Consider the following 20,001-nt stretch of genomic DNA (forward strand, 5'->3'; position numbering starts at 1 on the left):
TCTGCGAACCCCAATCCCAGCCAATCCCAGCAGGGCCTGGGCACAGCGAGGCGGTCCTCAGAACCAAATCTGAGTCTGAGCCCTGTGCCCCGCACCACTCTCCCCGTCACCTGCAGTCGCCTCACCGCTTCAGTGTGTTTTTCCATGAAAGTGACATAGCGTGATACAGCGATGGCACAGGCCAGACAGGCCGCGGGGGCCAGAAAGACAGCCCCCTCTGGAACCTTGCTGCTGTCAAATAATGCATCCCGAGTGCCAGTGAGTTCTGAAACAGAGTCACTCGGCTCTGCAGCTGTGCAAGAGAGCAAAAGGCGTCATGGCTCCAAGCCTCAGTGTTGTCTCCCACGTGGAGCTGCTGGGGCCAGGGCAGCCCTCCCACAGGAAGCGCCTGCGATGGCAGCTCTATTGTGCTCAATGGCATCTCAGTCACCGGGATTTGCCTGCATGACACTGAGCTGTTGTTCCAGGAAAGGTCCACATAAGGCCAGCAGTCACCGGGGGGACACAGGCTCCGAGGATGGGCTCCCTAAACAGTGTCTGCTATGGCAACCAGCAGAGCTGACCACAGCATTAGCCAAGGTGGGCTGGGGCCCAGGAAGCATCCCACGCGGTATGGACTCTGGAGACCCGGGGGGTCAGTAATGTCTCAGGTGCAGTCCCTCCCCATGGCCAAAGTGTCCCCGTAGCTACGGTTAGGGCTGGCACACTCCAGTCAAGAGAGCTCACGGCACCCACAGACACATCTGGGAGTCCCACTGCCCCCACCAGCTGTCCCCAGACAGGGCAGGGGCTGGACTGTGCTCTACGGGGATCTTCTGGACCACCTCAGCTGCCCCTCCAGAGCTGCCAAACTGTCCCCAGCTAGGACTGGGACAGGCACTTCTCAGGCTCCATGCAGCTATGGTCAGCTGTCCCTTTACAGCAATAAATCGAACACCCAGGAAATCTTCAGCACAGAGAGAGGGGAGGGTCCCAGTCTGGTACACTCTGATTTCTGAAGTACATTTTAAGAGGCAATGGATACTTCAGGCAAAAAAACAAACCCCAAATGGTCCAAATTCAGACAGCAGCCACGCAGCCTGGGGAAAGGGCTGGGCTCTATGACAGCTGGCCCGGGTGCAATCCTGGCCCCGGCACAGGCGAGCTGGGGGACCTTGGGCATTTCTCTTGGCCTCAACTTCCTTCACTCCCAAAGTAGACAACATGAAACGACCCAGGTACAGAATCCAGCATGTGGATCAGGGAGAACAAATGTCCTTGTCCTTGTCCACCTTCTGATGTGCAAATCCCTGAAGGGAACCTGGAGCCCTTGTGACAGGGGTTGATCCCAGGGTGGAAGCAGACTGCGGGGACGCCACCACCCACCTTTTTAGTCCCAGGCTGGAGGCAGGCTGTGGGGACACCACCACCCACCTTTTTAGTCCCAGGCTCGAGGCAGGGTGCGGGGACGCCACCACCCATCTTCTATATCTACTGGCTGTTGAACACGTGAAGGTGTCACTCAGCCAAAAAATGAGAGAAATGCATTGTTAAAGACCTTTCTGCGCATGCCTGGCTTACGGTGAGTAAATGGTAGACAGCGGTTGTTGGCAAGAGCCAGAAAATGTTTAAAAGTTAATCAATTTTCCCCACCAGGTCAAAGAGTAAGCACACTTTTAACAAAAATGGCCAGTAACCTTCTCAAAGGACACAGCCGTCACCCTCTCCACGAACGGCGCTGCTGCCCGAGCCCAGCCTGATGCGTGCGGAAGGATGGGTTTGACCTGCAGCTCCTGGCCCTGGCTCCAGGTCAGCGGCTGCTAGGGCTGGTTTCCGACCAGGCAGGCATCTATGTGAAGGAATTCCTTCCTTCCTGGGGGTGTTCTCTGTCAGCGACATGCCACGTGGGCCTCCCCAGTCTGCTGTGTGGCTTCTGATTTTGTTCGGAGCATCTTTTGCAAAGCAGAAATGCTGAACCTTTATGCAGCCAAATCCGATGGTTTTATTTTTTAACAGCTTCCGGCTCCCATCTTCCTGAAAAGGCTGGTCCAGGCTGAGGCTTTCTTTTCATGCCGTATTGCAGGGGAAGGGGCTGCATCTCCCATGGGCCCCTTAGCATCCAGCCCAGGCCCAAGGGCTCTCAGCTGTCACAAATGTCCCCTGCTCTCGAAAGCTCCACAACCCAGAGCAGGTCTGGAGCACGAAGCCCCACCCTGGCAACTGCTTTCCCTCCAAGGCCTTGTGGCTGGTGTCTGTGGGTGTCTGTCAGCTCCACAGCTTGGCCCAGGGTCACTGTCTCAGCCGGACTCAGAACCCAGGACCCCTCCTGGCCTCTGCCACAGGACTCCCTGAAATTCTGTTACCAAGTTCTCGAAGGAAAAGCTGAAGGTGAGTGGTTTCCCAGCAGCTGAGCCACACACTTGGGGTGTCGTGGGGTCACACATGCCGCGTCCCCAGCATAGGCCGGGGCTGGAAGGGGGTGCTAAGGACCTACCAGGCAGTTCTAAGAGACACAGGTGTTGCTAGGAATGGGGTCCTTTTGTGCCCTCCGTCTCTGGGGGTCTTGTTTCATAACTCATTGGAGAATCTCCATTCCATTAAAAAAATTCTTTTTCTCTTTTCTGAGACAGGGTCTTGCTCTGTTGCCCGCGCTGGAGTGCAGTGATGTGGTCGTGGCCCACTGCAGCCTCAACCTCCTGGGCTCAAGTGATCTTCCTGCCTCAGCCTGCCTAATGTGCTGGCATTACAGACACGAGCCAGTGCAGCAGCCTATTCCACCTTAACACAAAGATGCGGCCTGCAGAGGAGGGAGCGGTGGAAGCTGACAGGCATCCATTGGTTTCTGAATGACCTAACCTGCCGTGTTATCAGCCAGGGTGGGTACAGAAGGCAGCCTGTTCTGGAAGGGTCAATTCAAGCCTCCTATTTTTGGTCACCATGGGCCTAAACTACAAGTTTTACTGACCCTGGCCACCTGCTGACTTCTTTTCAGCTATAAATTCAATCTGGGTTTCTTTTTTTCTTTTTTTTTTTTTTGAGATGGAATCTTGCTCTGTCGCCCAGGCTGGAGTGTAGTGGTGCGATCTCGGCTCACTGCAACCTCTGCCTCCCAGGTTCAAGCAGTTCTCCTGCCTTAGCCTCCCAAGTAGCTGGGACTACAGGCGCCTTCCATCATGCCTGGCTATTTTTTGTATTCTTAGTAGACACCAGGTTTCACTGTATTAGCCAGGATGGTCTTGATCTCCTGACCTTGTGACCCACCTGTCTTGGCCTCCAAAAATGCTGGGATTACAGGCATGAGCCACTGTGCCTGGTCCAATCCAGGTCTCTTTGAGCTCGGCAGGAGCCCATCCTTCCCGCCTTCTCTCCTCATCCCAGGGCAGGTGTGTGCAGTAGGTTCTAGAGGTGCTGGCCTGAGGGGCGGGGCTGCCCCCCAGCAGCAGGCTGCGGGGTGCCAGGCCTTCCCAGAGACAGGCAGACGTGGACCTAGGTCCCCACAGCGGCTTCATTATTGAAGCTGACCCATAACCTCATGAACTGACACTAGGGAGAAGGGGTGACAGCAGCTCTCTCCGTATCCATGGCCTCCCTGCACGACACTCATGGCCTGAGTCTCCCCATAGCTATGGTTAGGGCTGGCGCACTGCAGCCAAGAGTGTTCACGGCACCTACAGACACATCCAGGAGCCCCACTGCCCCCAACAGCTGCCCCCTAGACAGGGGAGGGGCTGGGCTCTGCTCTAGGGCAGACAGCCGGGACAGGGCTGGAATCACACGGAACCAGGTTCCTGGCATGACAAGGCGTTTTATAACAGGCTGTTTTTTCCCTGTGGCTTCCCAGAACACAAAAGACAGCCCTGTCCAGGTGTGAGAACCAAAGCACTTTCCAAGGCCAATGACGACCCACTCACCATTGCCACCCCAGCCCCTCGGGAAGGCAAGAGCAACTTGTGGAAAACCAAGCAGGGCGCTGGCGTCACTCCCATGAGTCAGGAGGGAGCACCCTGAGTGTCCGCAGTGGTGTCCCTGCCCGTCTGTGCATCCAAGGCTCTCACAACCCAGCACTTCACTGCTCCGGTTTATGGGCTGGGAACCGTAAGGCATGGTAAATGTAACATCCATGACCTCCCCAGCCCAGCAAGACAGGTGCTGCCATCCCTGTGTTACAGAGGAGTTGAGCAAGCAGCAAAGTCATCAAGTCATCTGCCCAGGGTCACGGGAGCCTGGGGTCTGGAGCCTGAACTGCCAGGGACACAACGGCCGGGGAATTAAGATCAAATAATACAAAAGGGAATTTTGAAAACAAATACCTACCTGGCAATTATTCCTTGCTTCAAAGTCACTGCTTCCTGATCTTTTCTCTTGGTTTAATTTTTGATAAGTCTCTCGGAGCAGGTAGCAAACCAGCCACTTGTATGCTGCCAGGGCGACTTCGGAACAAGAAACAGAAGGAGAAAAAGTAACAATAGAGAACGCAGCGTTTGTCACAACTCACCCCCAGGGAGAAGGCACTGCCAGCATCCTGCAGGTACGGTGTCATCTTCGTGACGAGCAGGCCTATGGGGTGGGTCTGATTTTATAGGTAGGGAAACTGAGGCACAGGGACAGCATCTGCCCAGGGCCCCTCTGGCTGGAGGCACTTCCTGGATCAGGTTGGGGCTGTCCTGAGTTCTACACTGTTCCAGCAGCCTGGAGGCCACAGGGGCACGGTGCCACCACTAGAGCAGACCCTCGAGCCGCACGTTCTCACACACACCAGGCTCGGTCTGTGTGAAGCATGGTGCTGTCCCTGCAGCATCAGCCAGGACTGCATGGGCAGCAGGACAACTGCCTGGCGGTGGTGCCCAGTGGCGAGAGGAAGGGGTGCTTCTGTTCACCTCCCCCTGCCTGGCCCTTGGACCTCACTGCCTGCTGGAGCTGTGGAACTAGGGACTGACACGGTGGGGGAGGGGGTACCTGAGGCCTCGTACCCTGGGGGGCCCCCTCCCACAAGGTTCAAAAGGGCAGGAGGGAGCAGATGCAGCAGACAGGGAGGCCCCAAGGTGGGATGTCAGGCAGGACAGCTGAAGCCCCCTCTTCATCCTCCCCTTCCCCGGGCAGTGGTGCCCACATCTGCAGGGCCTCCTACAGCATGGCCAGAGCTGGCCTCCCATAGTACTCCCTATGGACCAGTCATGGTCCTGAGACCCCACCAGGCTGTACTGCTACCACCCCCCTGATGAGGACATGGGCCCTTCAGAACAAGAAACAGGCACATGGCGAGCATGTAGGGGAGGGGTGCGGACCAGCCACACATGGAGGCCACGCTCACACCCACTCCCTGCCCAGGCACAGAGGGCCTGGTGCCCGGACACGAGGCGCCTCCAGGCTGCAGGGGGCCTTCTGCCTGGCAGCTGGTCTTGCTCAGAGATCCCAGGCAGGAGAATGGGGTCAGTCACGCTGAGTCTGAGCCCAAAGGCTGAACTCAGGGGGCCTTAGGATTTCCTTCTATGTCACACAGCCCAGGTCACTGGGAAGAAAACACCCAACGTTGCAGTTCCTGCCACAGCACACCCGACTGCTTTCGGCTGTTACATCCATTCACCCTCACAGCATAACTGAGAAGCCCGTCACAAGGCAGAGCAGGCCGTTCCCCAGGCTCAGACATCAGGGGCTTGCCGGAGGTCTCAGCTCCCTAGAGGGAAGGAAAGGCAGGTGCTGCTGACCCCGCAGGCGGGGCGCAGGCAGGGTTGGGCAGAGGTTTCCTCCATACAGGCATCTTCAGGGAGCCAAGGCTCCCCTTGCCAAGTCCTGCCAGGCATGAGGTGTTGAATGGTGGCCCCAACTGACTCCCACAGCTGTGAATGTGACCTTTGTCGGGAAGAGGGTCTTTGCAGATGTCATGAAGTTGAGGTATTGAGGGAGGTCATCAGGGACTCCCGGACTAGGGTGGACTCTAAATCTAATGACACGTGTCCCTACAAGACGCAGAGACAGCAAAGTCACAGAGGAGGCAAAGGCCAGCATGATGCAGCCACAGCCAAGGACTCCTGGAGCTGCCAGGAGCCTGGGCAGGAGGAGCCCTCCCCCGCAGAGGGAGCGGGGCAGCCCTGCCCCATCCTGCCTTGGGGTTTCCGCCTCTGCACTGAAAGAGTCACTGTCTGCTATCTTTGGTGCCCAGGCCGTGGCCCTCTGCTGCTGGCAGGCTGCCCAGGGCTCATCCTTGAGCCTTACATACTACCCTTCAGGACATTACAGGAATATTCAGGTCCATTTTGCAACCAATGCTGAGGGGAGGCCCTCATGACCACCGCCTGTTCCTAAAGGCTCTGCCACATCCCAAGCTCTCCCCAGCAGGGCAGATGGTCACGAACAGCAAGGAAAGGTGGACGCTGTGCAGTTGTGCTTTCCATGACTTATTTACACAGCAACAAAACCAAGGAAACGGTCCGGCCAGAAACCGCTTGTGCAAATTCCTTCTGACCACACCAGAGACCCCCGTGTCCCACCACGCATCAGCCGTAGCTCGGCTTCCCTCCCAGCCTGTCCTGGCCGTTCCCAAACACTGCCCCAGGAGGTGTCCCTCTGTGGTGGACACTTCACGGCAGTTACCCGAGTTTTCCAATCTATCTCTGCAACCAGAATTAACCCATGAGGCTTCCCGTCGACGGCCAGTTAGACTGTGCTGTGGGCTGCAAGTGAGACGAACGCTTGAGAAATGAGTTATGTTTGCACCGTGTTTTTCCTTACACTCTGCTTTTGGTTCTTGGTTTTTCATTAAAAAATAAAGCATGTCAGTCTGATGTGTTCACATGCAGGGGAGAAGATCCCCCAAAAAGCAGATGAAAGCAAACGAAAGGTGGGTGCCATGTGTGTCATTTCCAGAGTTAATCTGGAAGTGAAACAGTATCGCTGAAACAAAGTACGTGGAAAACGGGCACTGACGGGCAGCGAATTCTCTTGCTTGGAATACGGCTGCTGGCGGCCCGAGGACACACCCAGCGTCAACAACCTCTGTCCTCAAGACTCTCCCAGAATCCTGGGTCACCACAGCCTTTCCATGTGCCACACACCAGATGGACTCTCGAAGGTGCCCCCAGCTGCCCTGTGCACCCAATGACTGCCCCTCGACCTACCCCCCTCCCCAGCTGGGACTCTGTCCTTGACCCCATGGAGAGCTCTTCGCATGCACTGCCTGCCTTTCGGGTCTCAGCTTCCTCTCCTGTCTCTGAGTCCAGTCCCCGCTGTGTCAGCATCAGAGCACTCCTAACTCGGATTCGGACCCAGGCAAGCCCTGGAAAGCAAGGCCTGGATGGCGGCCCCGACTCCTCAGTCAGATCACGGGCCTGGGTCTGACCATGCCCACCGCTCTGGTGCTCCTGAACGGCCGGTGCTTCCCAAAAGCACAACCCACAGACCCTCCAAGACACCCTCAGGTGCCGGCTTTGTGGGAAACATTCCTTGACCCACCAAGGCAGACCTCACCTGCACCTGTGTCTATTGTTTCCAATGAAGTGTTCAGGACAGTGGCCCCCCACACACAGCAGCCCCCTACTGAGGGCACCATGGCCTGGCACCTGCCAGGCAGCACGAGGTGACCGCATTCCCTCTCCACTGTCTTGCAGAAGGAAAACAGGCTCAGAGAGATTAAAGCCTAGCTCAAGAGTCACAGCGGGGGGCAGTGCTGACCCAAGAGCCTGTGCTCCCATCCTCTGGGAATGCCGTCTGCACCATGAACCCCACTGCTCACCTCACATGACCTCACCCTGCACTCCACGTGACCTCACCGCTCACCCCACGTGACTCCACCACTCACACATGGCCCCATGTCACCTCTGGCCCACATTCTGTGACCTTGCAGTCCACACATACACACGTGTCTGGGTAGTGAACACTGCAACTGCTTACTACGAATGCACACCAGCCAGCCAAAGGAGAACAGGGCCCGTCGCAGGGAGCAACAGCACAGGCCCCAAGGCACAGGGCTGTGACACTCAGCCCAGCACACGTGCCTGTGCAAAAATCAGAGGAACTCAACAGAAAACCCGGCCTTCCCTACCCAAGTCAGAATAGGAACCCCTGAAAGACCAGCCATGGGCTTGGCAAATCCTCCACCCTTCCTCACAGGCAAGCGCAATCCTGGAAGAGGCCTGTGTCTCTTCAATCCTGCAGAGCCTGAGGGCCCCACATCACTTACACAGCTTTTACCAAAGATCCACATGACTAAGGCTGCAGTCAGCCCTGAGCCCTGGGTTCTGTGACCAAATGCCCTTGAGACGATGGGGCTGGCAGAACCCACAAGCTTCCCTGCGGCATGAGGGATAATGGTGATCTCGCTCCCACACCACTTTCCACAAGAGAAAGTCATTTGCCTTTGTTACTCTGGAAAATGTTTTCACTTTGTTGCATCTTGTAAACATTAGGGCAGTTGCAGGAAAAGTAGATGACTTTGGTGTCTCTCCCAGTGATAGAGAGACTATAAAATTACTTTTGCTTTCAGTCTCAGCGGAAGGGGAGGGAAGAGGAGAGGGTGATGGGCACATGGAGAAGCTGGCTGCGCCATCTATGTTTTGATTTTATTAATATAGGGAGTGATGGTTTTAGGAAAAAGGTTTTGGTTGGGTTGAAGTTACTACAATGATTAGGTCATTTTCTAGTTCTTCCTGTGGCAACATTTGGGAAGCTTGGAAACTGACTTGCGGCCGGGTGCGGTGGCTCACGCCTGTAATCCCAGCACTTTAGGAGGCCGAGGGGGGCTGATGACGAGACCTCAAGATATTGAGGGCTGAGACCTCAAGATATTGAGACCATCCTGCCTAACAGGGTGAAACCCTATCTCTACTAAAAAATACAAAAAATTAGCTGGGCGTGGTGGCGGGCGCCTGTAGTCCCAGCTACTCGGGAGGCTCAGGCAGGAGAATGGTGTGAACCCGGGAGGTGGAGCTTGCAGTGAGCCGAGATGGCGCCACTGCACTCCAGCCTGGGCGACAGAGAGAGACTCCGTCCAAAAAACAAACAAAAAAAAGTGAGTGGCAAACATCAGAAATAGGTCATCAAACGTGTCCCCATTTCCTACCGGCACCCAAACAGGCAGGCTGAGGTCTGCACGGTTAGTTACCGTCAGAAGCTGTAACCCAGCGCAGGGCCCACGGGAAAGCAAGCACTGACGCGGCACTTCCTGATGACGATGCTGACGGTGCAGGCAGCGGAAGGCGCCGGGAAGCCGGCCCGACCCAGGCTCCACACTGGCTTCGGCCATGGCTGTGTGTTCTTTGCCGTGTGAACAAGTAGCCCACAGGGCTGGAGACGGACAAAGGCACACGATCGGGGGCTGCGATCACATCCACGGCGTCGGTCCTGAAGGCCGGAACGCGTCCTCCACGTGCGCCTGTCCCCTGCATGGGGGAGGCCTGCGCTCCCTCCTCCCGAGGATCCAGGGGCCTCCCAGAACCCCTGGGGACCCTCACATTCTGGTCTCCTGAATGCAAAGCCAAGAGCGTCCTCCATCTCCAAATCCCTGCTCTATCCGCCCAGCTGAGTGTGCCGCACCTTGAGAGCGGTTCCTGCCCAAACTCTGTGGCTGCTGAGCTGAGCACTGATTTGGCGCCAAGTGCTGCACTAAGTGCTTTAGGCGCTGAACTCAGTCCACCTTACGAAAACCTTATGAAGGGGATACCATTACCATCCCTGTGCTGCGGAACAGGGACCGAGATGAGGAAACCGAGGCAGGAAGGCTGAGGAACTTGCTGTAGGTTCCACGGCAGGCAGGAGGAGGGACCGGGATCAACCTCCAGCAGCCTGGCGGGAGCTGATGTCTCGCTCTGGAGGGTGGGCCTGCTCTTCCAGTCTCGGGTGTCACGGAGGGGTTAGTTTCTACCTGGCCCACCGGGGACAGCGCATTGGGACCCCTCTCGGCCCTTCTCTTCTGCACAAATAGGTGCTTTGGCGGCAAAGACAAGACGTTCACTAAATACCGCTGAGTGAGGCGATGGGGAGATGGAGGCGTCGCTGCGGCTTCGTGCTGTTCTCTGTGATATGCGGCTTGACAGATGGGGGCTGTGGTGGGAGGAAGGCATTTCACAGGGACACAGGTGGCATGGAGGTGGGGGTAGCTCCAGCCCTGCTCTTTCTGTCAAATCTCACCCAGACCACTGGGCAAGAAGCATCCAGGAGCAGTAACAAGAGATTCAGAGCTTTGCAGTCCCACAGGCTTGGGTTTGAATCCTTGCTCTGTCCCTGCCTGCACCCAGGCAGCCGGAGCCGAGGGAGCCTTTAGGAGTGCCCTGTAGGACACGCAGAGCTCCGCCGGGTGCTTCTGTGTAGGGGCGCAGGGCAGCCCCTTTCACCTGTCCCAACCGCCTCTCACTTCCGTTTCCACAGAGCAACCAGAGTGGCCTTTTTCCATGAGGAACATTTTTAAAAATATGAATCATCAAAACAAGTAGCACACCCCATTCCACCAGGCCTCTGGCGCTCACCTCCCGTCATTCACAGCAGGGGAACAAGATGCACGCTCGCATCGAGATGAGCTCCGCACGGGCTGGGCCCTGTTGCCGCCTCCTCCTCCTGAGACACCTGTCCATCGGGCATACCCATGGCTGCCCCTGCCTTTCACTGAGACCTCAATTCAAAGGCCAAGACCCTTCCAAGGTGGTCACCAGCCATGCTCCACCTCACCAGCCAGGATCACTACTTTGCAGAATTCCCGCTGCCCTAAGACTGAGGCCTTGGGATGTTTTTGTGTCTGCTGGTCTAGACTGCAAAGTCCCACGAGGGCAGGCACGGGGTCTCGGTCATGCCGGCCGCTGGCCCGAACTGCAGAGTAAGCGCGTAACAAGCACGTGCTGAATTAACCAGGGAACGAGAGAGCAGTTGCTCTCCAGAGACGGATCCCCTGTCAGGATGCAGTGCAGTCTACAGGGAAGCTGCTTTGCTTTCCATGCTGCCAGCACAGCCGGACGCCCCATTCCCAGCTCTCATTTCCACCTTTCTGAGCAGACCCTGCGTGGGTGAGGTGGAGCCTGCAGCAGGTCCCATGACATACCTGCAGGAGGATGTCCACGACCAGCTCTGTGCAGGCCCCTGGGAGGAGGCCCCACCCCAACCACCACACCCACAGGAGATGAGCCTGTGCTACAGCGGCCGAGGGAAGGAAGCGTGTGAGATGTGCCAGGGAGGGAAGGGGTATCTGCTGTTTGGGGAGCCAGGAGGGGCTGGGGGTGGGGAAGACTGACAGGTGAGGTGACTGGGAGGGCCCAGGGACAGCAGCAGCCCAGGCACCACGGCAGGGGGCAGAGGCTGCTCAGTGGACAGAGACCAGGCCAGGTGGCCCCTCACGCCCTTTATCCTACGGGAGGGGAAGGCAAGAGGCAAGGCATAGGGTGGTGAGTGGGCGTCCTTCAATTCATCTGTGGAGTCAGTGTCTAACTTGGCATCGGGTGCAAAGAGATATTCCACGAGCCAGCCCAGGACAAGCTGCATGCAGGGCCTCCCACCACCACTGCTGCCCCAGCTGGAACTGCCAAGGGCCCCCTCACCAAGGCACGGTGCGTTTCCTGGTGGGAATAACGGGAAATCAGGAGGCCAGGGGAGCCCTCCACCTGCATGTTTACCTGCGGAGTCCAAGCAGTCGGCAACACTGGAGACCTCAAACTTCTGGTCAAGGATGCTGGGATAGGCGTCCAGAAAGTCCACCGACTTCAGCGGACTGCGGAAGCAAGCTCCATCTAGGACACACATTCCAGTGACTTTGGTGGAAGATGGGAACCCAAGCCACTGGGGACCCCAAGCCGGGGGCACCCCAAAGCATGGAGAGTGTCCAGAGGACCCGACGGCCACAGACCCATGAGCCAGGGTCTGGATCTCAAGGACCCTCCCTATCCCAGCCTTTCTGCATGCCTTGGGGAGTCGGTCGGCACTATCTGATAACCTTTCTTCTGCAAATCTAGGGTGCGTTCACAGAAGCTGAATCAGTGGGGCCAGGAGGACCCACCCCGCCAGGTTGGGTTCCAGGGCCCCCATCAGTATGCAGCGGAGCCTCACCCTGGACCCGGTGTGCCAGGAGGCCCAGCAAATAGTTGCTTGTCTGCTGCAGCAGGACGTTGTTGTCACCTTCGTATGTGCAGTTGGGATCGTTGTCATCTCTAAGGACACCCAACCGGTTCACTGCAATAAAGCCACAATAGTACCATCATTTAAGATGCATATTTGTGAAACAGCCAGTCACTATGTGAGAATTTAAAACACCCTAAGAGGCTGGGCGCAGTGGCTCACACCTGTAATGCAGCACTTTGGGGGGCCAAGGTGGGCGGATCACCTGAAGCCAGGTGTTCAAGACCAGCCTGGCCAACATGGTAAAACCCACCTGTACTAAAAATACAAAAATAGCCGGGTGTGGTGGGTGTGTGCCCGTAGTCTCAGCTAGTCAGGAGGCCGAGGCAGGAGAATCGCTTGAGCCTGGGAGACGGAGGTTGCCCTGAGCTGAGATTGCGCAACTGCACTCCAGCATGGGCGACAGAGCAAGACCCTGTCTCAGGAAAAAAAAAAAAAAAAAAAAAAAAGCCATGAGTTTGAGACAAGCCTGGGCAACATAGTAAGACCCTATCTCTACAAAAAATGAAAAAAAAAATTAGCTGGGCATGGTGGCAAGCACCTGTAGTCCCAGCTACCCAGGAGGCTGAGGTGGGAGGATTGCCTAAGAACCCAGGCATCTGAGGCTGAAGTGAGCCATGGTCATGCCACTGTACTCCAGCCTGGGGGACAGGGCAAGACTGTCCCCCCCACCCAGCAAAAAAAAGCCCTAAACCCAGCTTGACCAGACACAAAGAACTGCTTCACGTCCCAGCTCCAGCTCCTCCTCACTGCTGTCAGCAAGCCCTGCATGGTCATCCCGCAGAGCCTCCCCCGGCATGGGGTCGCTGACAGGAGGGAACCATCTCAGCAAGCTGACGCCCCCAGGCCTGCCCTTCTTCCTTCCGTAACTGAATGAACTCTCCTTTCAACACAGGAAATATCAAGGCAACTTGTCTTTTGTCTTTCCTATCAATTAGCTGGATGCCTTCACACAGGTTATAAGGCTTGCTTTCCAGACCCTCACGCACTCGAGCCTGTCTTGCTCTGATGGAAAGTGTTCTCTGAATGTGAGGCTGGGATGGGCCCAGCAGGAAGGGAGCGGAGCCGACTTCTCACACTCACATACTATGACTGATGGATCCTGAGAGCATGAAAGGAGTCCTACTGCAGCCATGCTGCCAGCAGGCTTGTGATTAGGCTTGTGAACACCTGGAACACCTGATCATTTTCTCCTGACTTGCTGTCAAATCTTACCACATGCCTCCTGTCATGTAACAGGTTGGCCACTGAACAAGAGCTGGGAGAGTCCCCAGCAGAAACATTTGCAATTGATTTTCTAAACCTAGATGGAGCTTCGGTTGTGTTGGTCTCAATCCCAGCATATGTGTATATATATATGTGTATATATATGTATATGTATATGATGAATCTTGATTCCATTGTCTTTGTTGTCTGCAGTACTGCAAGATTCAATTTCCTTATTCAACTACTTATAGAATCCCGATGAGTTACGACGACAAATAAAAACTACTAAGGGCATTGCACAGAGGACAAAGCATGCAAATGAGTAACTTATGTACAGCCATGGCTACCCACATGGCAGTAGGCGACAAAGGCAGAGTGTGGTGGGAGTGAGAGGCCACATTGCTGCTGGCCCATGCTGGAACAGGTGCGAGTTAGAACTGCAGTGGTGGGCGGATGATTGCTGAAAGTGTGTGTGTAGTTCTAGACAGAGCATCGCCAAAACTCTCACAAACTTGGCAAGGGCCTAAAGTGCTCCTGGAGGGCAAGAGAGTTTTGCGGATGCTGTGGCTGTTTTGAGTGTGTACATGGCCTTCTTTGAGCAATCAGTTTTTGCCAGTTAATTATTTAAGATTAGCACACAGGAAGTTATGCAGGTAAGCTGTAAATAATGCTGATGATAATTCTAATAGTGACAGCATTAGCAAATAAAAAAGTCAGTGGGCACGCACTACAAGCCAGATACCAAGCTTACACTTCATACGTGTTAATTCACTTAATTCTGGCAAGAACCTATGTTGTGGGTACACTATTATCACCCCCCACTGTAAAAATAAAAAAACTGAGCACAGTGAGGTTAAGCAAACTGCTCACAGTTACCAGGCTGTTAAGACGGAGCCAGGATTCAATCCCAGGCAAGCTGGTGGCCCCTGTTCTTAACCACACAACAGCTGCCTCGGTTATCGTCAATGCTGATATAACTTACTCTTTTTCTAAGTGTAAGAATTTTCTATCCAAATAAAACATAGTGCTAGTTTATTACCAAGCTGTTAACCAAACAGTTAAAATTCAAATGAGCAGATCAGCTGCTCTCTGCCTGTATTTTGGCCAAAGCATCAGGCATCTGAAAGCAGTGGGATCTATCTAGGGCAGGGGTTGGCAAACTTGTTCTGCAATGGACCAGAGAGTAAATATGTTCAGCTCTGCAAGCCACATGGTCTCTGTCACAGCTGGGATTACTCAACTCTGCCCTTGCAGTGTGAAAACAGCTGCAGGAAATGTGCAAATGAACGGGGGTGGCTGGCTGTGTTCCAATAAAACTTTATTTGCAAAAACAGGTGGCAGGCTGGATTTGGTCTTCAGGCCACAGTCTGCCGACCCCTGGTCTAGAGTCAAACAGCAGGGTTAAGGACAGGAAACCACCATGCGCTTCTCCAAAACCTACTGGCTAGATAGCCGTGTCCTCCACACGCCTCCCGGCATTCCTGAATTCCTTGCTGGGCAGTCCACGAGGCCAGGGGCTTGCCGGCTGATGCCAGAGCGTGGATCTCTCGTCCAAGCTCTGCCTTTGGGTGAGGGAATCCAACAAGAACAGGTGAAAAGAGACTTTTGACACCAAAAAGTCAGATATCAGCAATAACATCAAACCACCATATCACCTCTAGTCTAATACAAGACATCCTGAAAATGACAGAATAGGAAACCTAATTGTAATTGGAAATAAAAAAGGGTCTTTATCCAAGTATGGGTACACTGTGGTACGCTCATACCATTTCACAACAATGAAAACACCGCTCCACACAGCAAATAGCTTTCGGGGCCCTGACATGGCTCCCAGAAGCAAACTGCAGAAGAATGTACGTCATGGCCCAGTTTATATAAAGTTCACAAATGTCAAAGTGAATGACATGCCATGGAAGGTTGCAACTGTTTGCAGTGAAACCATGAAGAAAGGCCAGAGAATCAGACCCAACACCACAGACAGTGCTCCCTCCCAGGACAGGGAAGGGACAGGACTAGTCCATTCCAGAAGGCTGCAAGCGCCTCGGTAACTGACGGTCTGCTCTGCGTGGGTGCTCACTGTGCCTCCCTCAGGCCTAACATGTTTTATTGTGACTCCTTTGCTGTCCATGGCCACACTACCCTGAATGAGCCTGATCTTGGAAGCGAAGCAGGGTTGGGCCTGGTTAGTACTTGGATGGGAGACTGCCTAGGACCAGCAGGTAATGCAGCCTTTTCTTTTAAGGGAAAAAAAAGAAGAATAAGACTCCTTTGCTTCTGCTTGATATCTAATGATGAAAACTTAAGGGACTGGGCCAGGCACAGTGGCTCACGCCTGTAATCCCAGCACTTTGGGAGGCCAAGGTAGACAGATCACTTGAGCCCAGGAGTTTGAGAACAGCCTGGGCAACACTGGCGACACCCTGTCTCTACTGAAAAATACAAAAAATTAGCCAGGTGTGCTGGCGGGCACCTGTAGTCCCAGCTACTCTGGGAGGCTGAGGCAAGAGAATCGCTCGAACCCAAGAGGTGGAGGTTGCAGTGAGCCAAGATCGCACCACTGCACTCCAGCCTGGGCAACAGAGCGAGACTCCGTCTCAAAAACAAACAAAAAAACAAACAAAAAACTTAAGAGACTGATTCAAGGTAAAAGAAGAATTTTTACTTTTAAAAAAGAAATAAATTTAAAAAGAAAAACAATTAAGAGGAAGACACACACACACACACACACACACACACACACACAAACGTTAAGTCCAATGACCCATTTCATGAGTGTTTTCAACTTCACATAAGGGGCTGAGTCGAGGCCCTCCTCTGCCTGGGTTAAACCGCTGAGTTTCAGCAACAATGAGCCCGGTCACCCTTTACAACATTATTCACAGGAGAGTGTCAGAGCTGGCAAAAGCTCCACTGACTCACGCTCCCAGGAAAACACAGGCTTAACCCCTTCAGTGGTCAGAAGCGCTCCCTCCTCAGGCCTCCCGGGCCTGGGATTTGCTCTGCCATCAGTCCTGCAGGTCATCCCTTTGCCATCACCTGCCGTGAATGCGGACACCAGTAATATTTCAAGATATGCTAATTAGATGCAGGCTTTTTCTGATGTTGTACCTAACTGCAATCTGCGGCATTTCTCCTCTGCTTTCAAACATGGCTATTTCTTTCGATTCACATTTCACTCTTGCTCAGGAGGCAGCAGGAGGGACAACGGAAAATCAGTTCATAACCATCTACAAAGAAATCCGTTCTCGACGTCTCTTTATGCCGAGGCTGATCTCGGGATTTGCACGCTTGTTTCTGGCACAAATCCTCTGACTGTCAACTCAAATCCAGTCAGTGGGATTCAGACCTTTGTGCAGCTGTTTACAAAAGGCTCAGAACCATGAAAGCCACTGAGGGGCGGGTAATGTGGATTTTGCAAAACCGTCATGTTCTCAAAAGAAGACCAACAGCTGAACTCACAGACTGGAACCAAGAGTCGTGTCAGCACATCCTTGAGAGGCAGGAGTGTGGACGTGTGCCCAGCCTGTTCAATTGCAGCAGAGGCCAAGAGCTCCGAGTGGGTGGGAACAACTGGAGGAATGCGTCCTAGGCTCTGTCCTTGCAAATCAAACGACTGATTTTGCTTTGAAATGAAGGCTGAATCTGTGCTGCTCCAACCGTGTGAGATTCAGACGATGCTGCTGAGGAAGCAGACACCACCTCACCTGTCTGGCGCTGCGGTCTCCCGAGGCAAGTCCTCGCTGGAGCTCCACCAGGTCCAGGAAGAGTGACTTGGAGAAGTGGTCTAAGGCGTAGGCAGCTGCCAGATATGGAAGCAAGCGGAATTGCTAGAACAGACAAGACACCTGTGTGAACACACCACGGTTCCCATGAAGGGCAGCCCATCCTAGGGACCGTGAAAGCCAGTGCAGGGAGAGGCCGTCAGGGCCGTGCACCCACTAGTGCTGAAGGTCTCCACGTGTCTTCCCGGCACATCAGAAAACCTTCGCCCTGACACGCTTTCAACTCAGCCAATTTGGCTTTCCCCCATGGCCCCTGACGGACAACCCCAAACGCAATTCCCTAAACAGCCACTATTCACAGCTGTCCCATCAAAGTCACTACAGAACAAAGTGCCAGTCCATCTGTGAACTCAGAAGGCCGCGCTGCCAGGGGCCAACTCCCCGGCACATGGACTGACTGGCTGACAGCACGTGCCTCATGAGCCTGTGAGGACGAAGCCATCACCCTGGGACAGACGGGAAAGCTCAGGCCCACAGAGCTGGCAGCCCCTCGAAAGGCAGAGTGCACGTCTTTTTCACTTTGTCTGAAACAGGATAGGGTCCACCTATTGTTGGATGGGTGGGTGGTGGCTGGGTGGATGGATGGATGCATGGATGGTGGGTGGTGGGTAGGTAGATGCATGGGTGGGTGGATGGATGAATCCGTGGATGGGTAGATGGATGGGTGGGTGGAATGTGTGGACAGGTGGGTGGATGCATGGATGGGTGGGTGGGTGGGTGGCTGGGGACATGGCAGGACAAGCCTGAGAGGATCCTGAGGAAACCGCCATCACCAACACAGTGTAACGTGTCAAGAGTGCTGAGCTGACATGGCACCAGCTGCCTCCATGCCCTAACTTTTTAAAATCCTCACACTGATCCTAGGAAGAAGTTTTATCATCAGTTCTAATTTACAAATGATAAAATGAGAGCATAGCAATGCTAAAGACCTTGCCTGAGGGCACAAAGCCAGTTGGGGGTGGGCCTTGGTGGTGAGGTCAAGCATGGTGGCCCCAGTGCGCTCTCTTGACTGCTGAGCTGCCCTTGGCACCCAGAGTGCTGTGACCACACACGGGAGGGGATGGGAGCCACACAGGCATGAACAAGAACACTTACTAAACAGGCTCATAGCTCTGGTCAAAGGATGTGGGAAAAAAACAACTGCAATTCTGTTACAATTTCCTTGAAGTTTCACCCAAATCTACCTTTGTTCATGCATAGCTTGGTCCGGGACCTGGGCCTGAGTTAGCCTATGCACTTTAACTGGATTTCCTATTTGATCCTCAGTTCCTCCACCGGTAAAATGGGAGTAATCCCAACCCTCTTAGCTGTGAAGATCAAACCCATGGCACAGGGCTCATGCCCTGCCAGCACCACAGGAACGTTCACTGCGAAAATTCATCCCCCTTCCGTGTAACAACATCTGTGCTTTTCCACGCTGCTGCCTGGGCTGCGTGTGTGCACGTCCACAGCTGCCCCATCTCTGAGGACGTGTAGGGCCCACGTTCTGTGCCCACGCCACTGTTCTAAATGCCATCGCAGTGAACAGGGCTGTACGCTCAGCTGCTGCTTCTTCCAGATCACCTGCCAGGCATCATTTCTTAGGGATGGGATCAAAGTGTCAAAGAGCATGTACAGGGCATGCAAGGCCACTGCCTGCCAAGCTGTGGCGGCCTCACCTGAACATGCGGCTGTGCACACATCCACCTCCCAGAGCCGCCCCATACTTGCTTCCTTCTGGCCGGGTGCGGTGACTCACCCGGAATCCCAGCACTTTGGGAGGCCGAAGCAGGTGCATCACCTGAGGTCAGGAGTTTGAGATCAGCCTGGCCAAAATGGCGGAACCCTGTCTCTACTAAAAATACAAAAATTAGCCGGGCATGGTGGTGCATGCCGTAATTCTAGCTACTCGGGAGGCTGAGACACGAGAATCACTTGAACCTGGGAGGCAGAGGTTGCAGTGAGCCAAGATCATGCCCACCGTACTCCAGCCTTGGTGACAGAGCAAGACTCCATCTGAAAAAAAAAAAAAAAAAGACTTGCTTCTTTCCATCTTCCTTATTTTGGCTACTTCACATATACTCTTTTTAAATTAAAAACTATTTACTGGAAGCCTTGTGGCCTGAGATGCTGCACTCCCGCTAACTAATCATCCTGTTAATTGCCTTAAGAGCTTTGATCAACTCCCAGTAACCAAACTGCAACTATGTAAAAGAAGTGAATTTGCACATAAAATAGACAATGAAAGGATGCTTGAAAACCCTGTACCTGCATTGGATACTCAAGCACTGCTATTTCCTCCTCCTCGGTGGGTCCAAACTGACGTCGAGTGGCTGAGAAGCGAAGAGCGATGGCCATGGCCAGCTTTAGGTTAACGACGGCCAGGCTCAGGATGGAGACCCGGCCCGAGGACAGGCCCCCCAGGGACACTCCGAAGCGCTGCCTGACGTCCTGCGGAAGGAGTGCAGATGATGAGCGCAAGCCCTGCTGCGCGGCCACCTTGGACAGAATGGCCTAGAGGCAAAGGTGCCCTCGTTTGTTCATGCAGAGTAGACCGGTGCCCACCTGCCCATGTCTCCTCCCCAGGGCGCCCCGGGCACAGGACGGTGCGGCAGTGGGTACAGGTGCCACTGATGAACCGTGGATGGAATGGGGGCACCGGGGAGGGGACACCCAGCTGCCTGGAGAAGGGACAGTCCTTGCAGAGGGAACGGTATGACAGCACTGGGTAACAGTGCTCCCACTTTGGGGATTTGCAAACCATCTGCCTGGAGATTCCAAGGCCCACCTTTAACCTTGGCAAGAATCAGATGTGGCCTGTACTGCCAGAGGGCAGGGGCAGAGTCCATTAAAGGCAGCCATTCCAGGGGGTTTCACGGACACCTCTCCTTCCTTGTGTGCCTATGAACAGGCAGTTCCTTTCCATACATCTAGCTGGAATCTTCCATCCACTACCTCCTCACAC

The 20,001-nt window shown here is 54.4% G+C and overlaps 1 protein-coding gene across 6 annotated transcripts in view; it reads right to left on the reverse strand.

Moving 5' to 3' along the window:
• Nucleotides 1-20,001, reverse strand: part of ACOX3 (acyl-CoA oxidase 3, pristanoyl) — a 62,366-nt gene that overhangs the window by 20,981 nt on the left and 21,384 nt on the right. For 4 of the 6 annotated variants that reach the window (XR_012091646.1, XR_012091645.1, XM_008018017.3 and 1 more), the window contains exons 9-14: nt 19,305-19,487; nt 16,980-17,102; nt 14,717-14,837; nt 12,001-12,123; nt 11,571-11,684; nt 4,294-4,409 (exon numbers count right to left, since the gene is read on the reverse strand). Coding sequence is in view for 4 of the 6 variants with exons in the window: in XM_008018017.3 (XP_008016208.2) it covers nt 4,294-4,409; nt 11,571-11,684; nt 12,001-12,123; nt 14,717-14,837; nt 16,980-17,102; nt 19,305-19,487 (780 nt within the window). In the remaining 2 variants the exon portion in view is untranslated. Of the gene's footprint in view, nt 1-1,434; nt 4,066-4,293; nt 4,410-11,570; nt 11,685-12,000; nt 12,124-14,716; nt 14,838-16,979; nt 17,103-19,304; nt 19,488-20,001 lie in introns of those variants that run through there. The other 2 variants (XM_037983130.2, XM_037983129.2) reach the window with 2 other exon arrangements.

The sequence above is a fragment of the Chlorocebus sabaeus genome, chromosome 27 (assembly GCF_047675955.1).
Source record: "Chlorocebus sabaeus isolate Y175 chromosome 27, mChlSab1.0.hap1, whole genome shotgun sequence".
Taxonomy (NCBI): domain Eukaryota; kingdom Metazoa; phylum Chordata; class Mammalia; order Primates; family Cercopithecidae; genus Chlorocebus; species Chlorocebus sabaeus.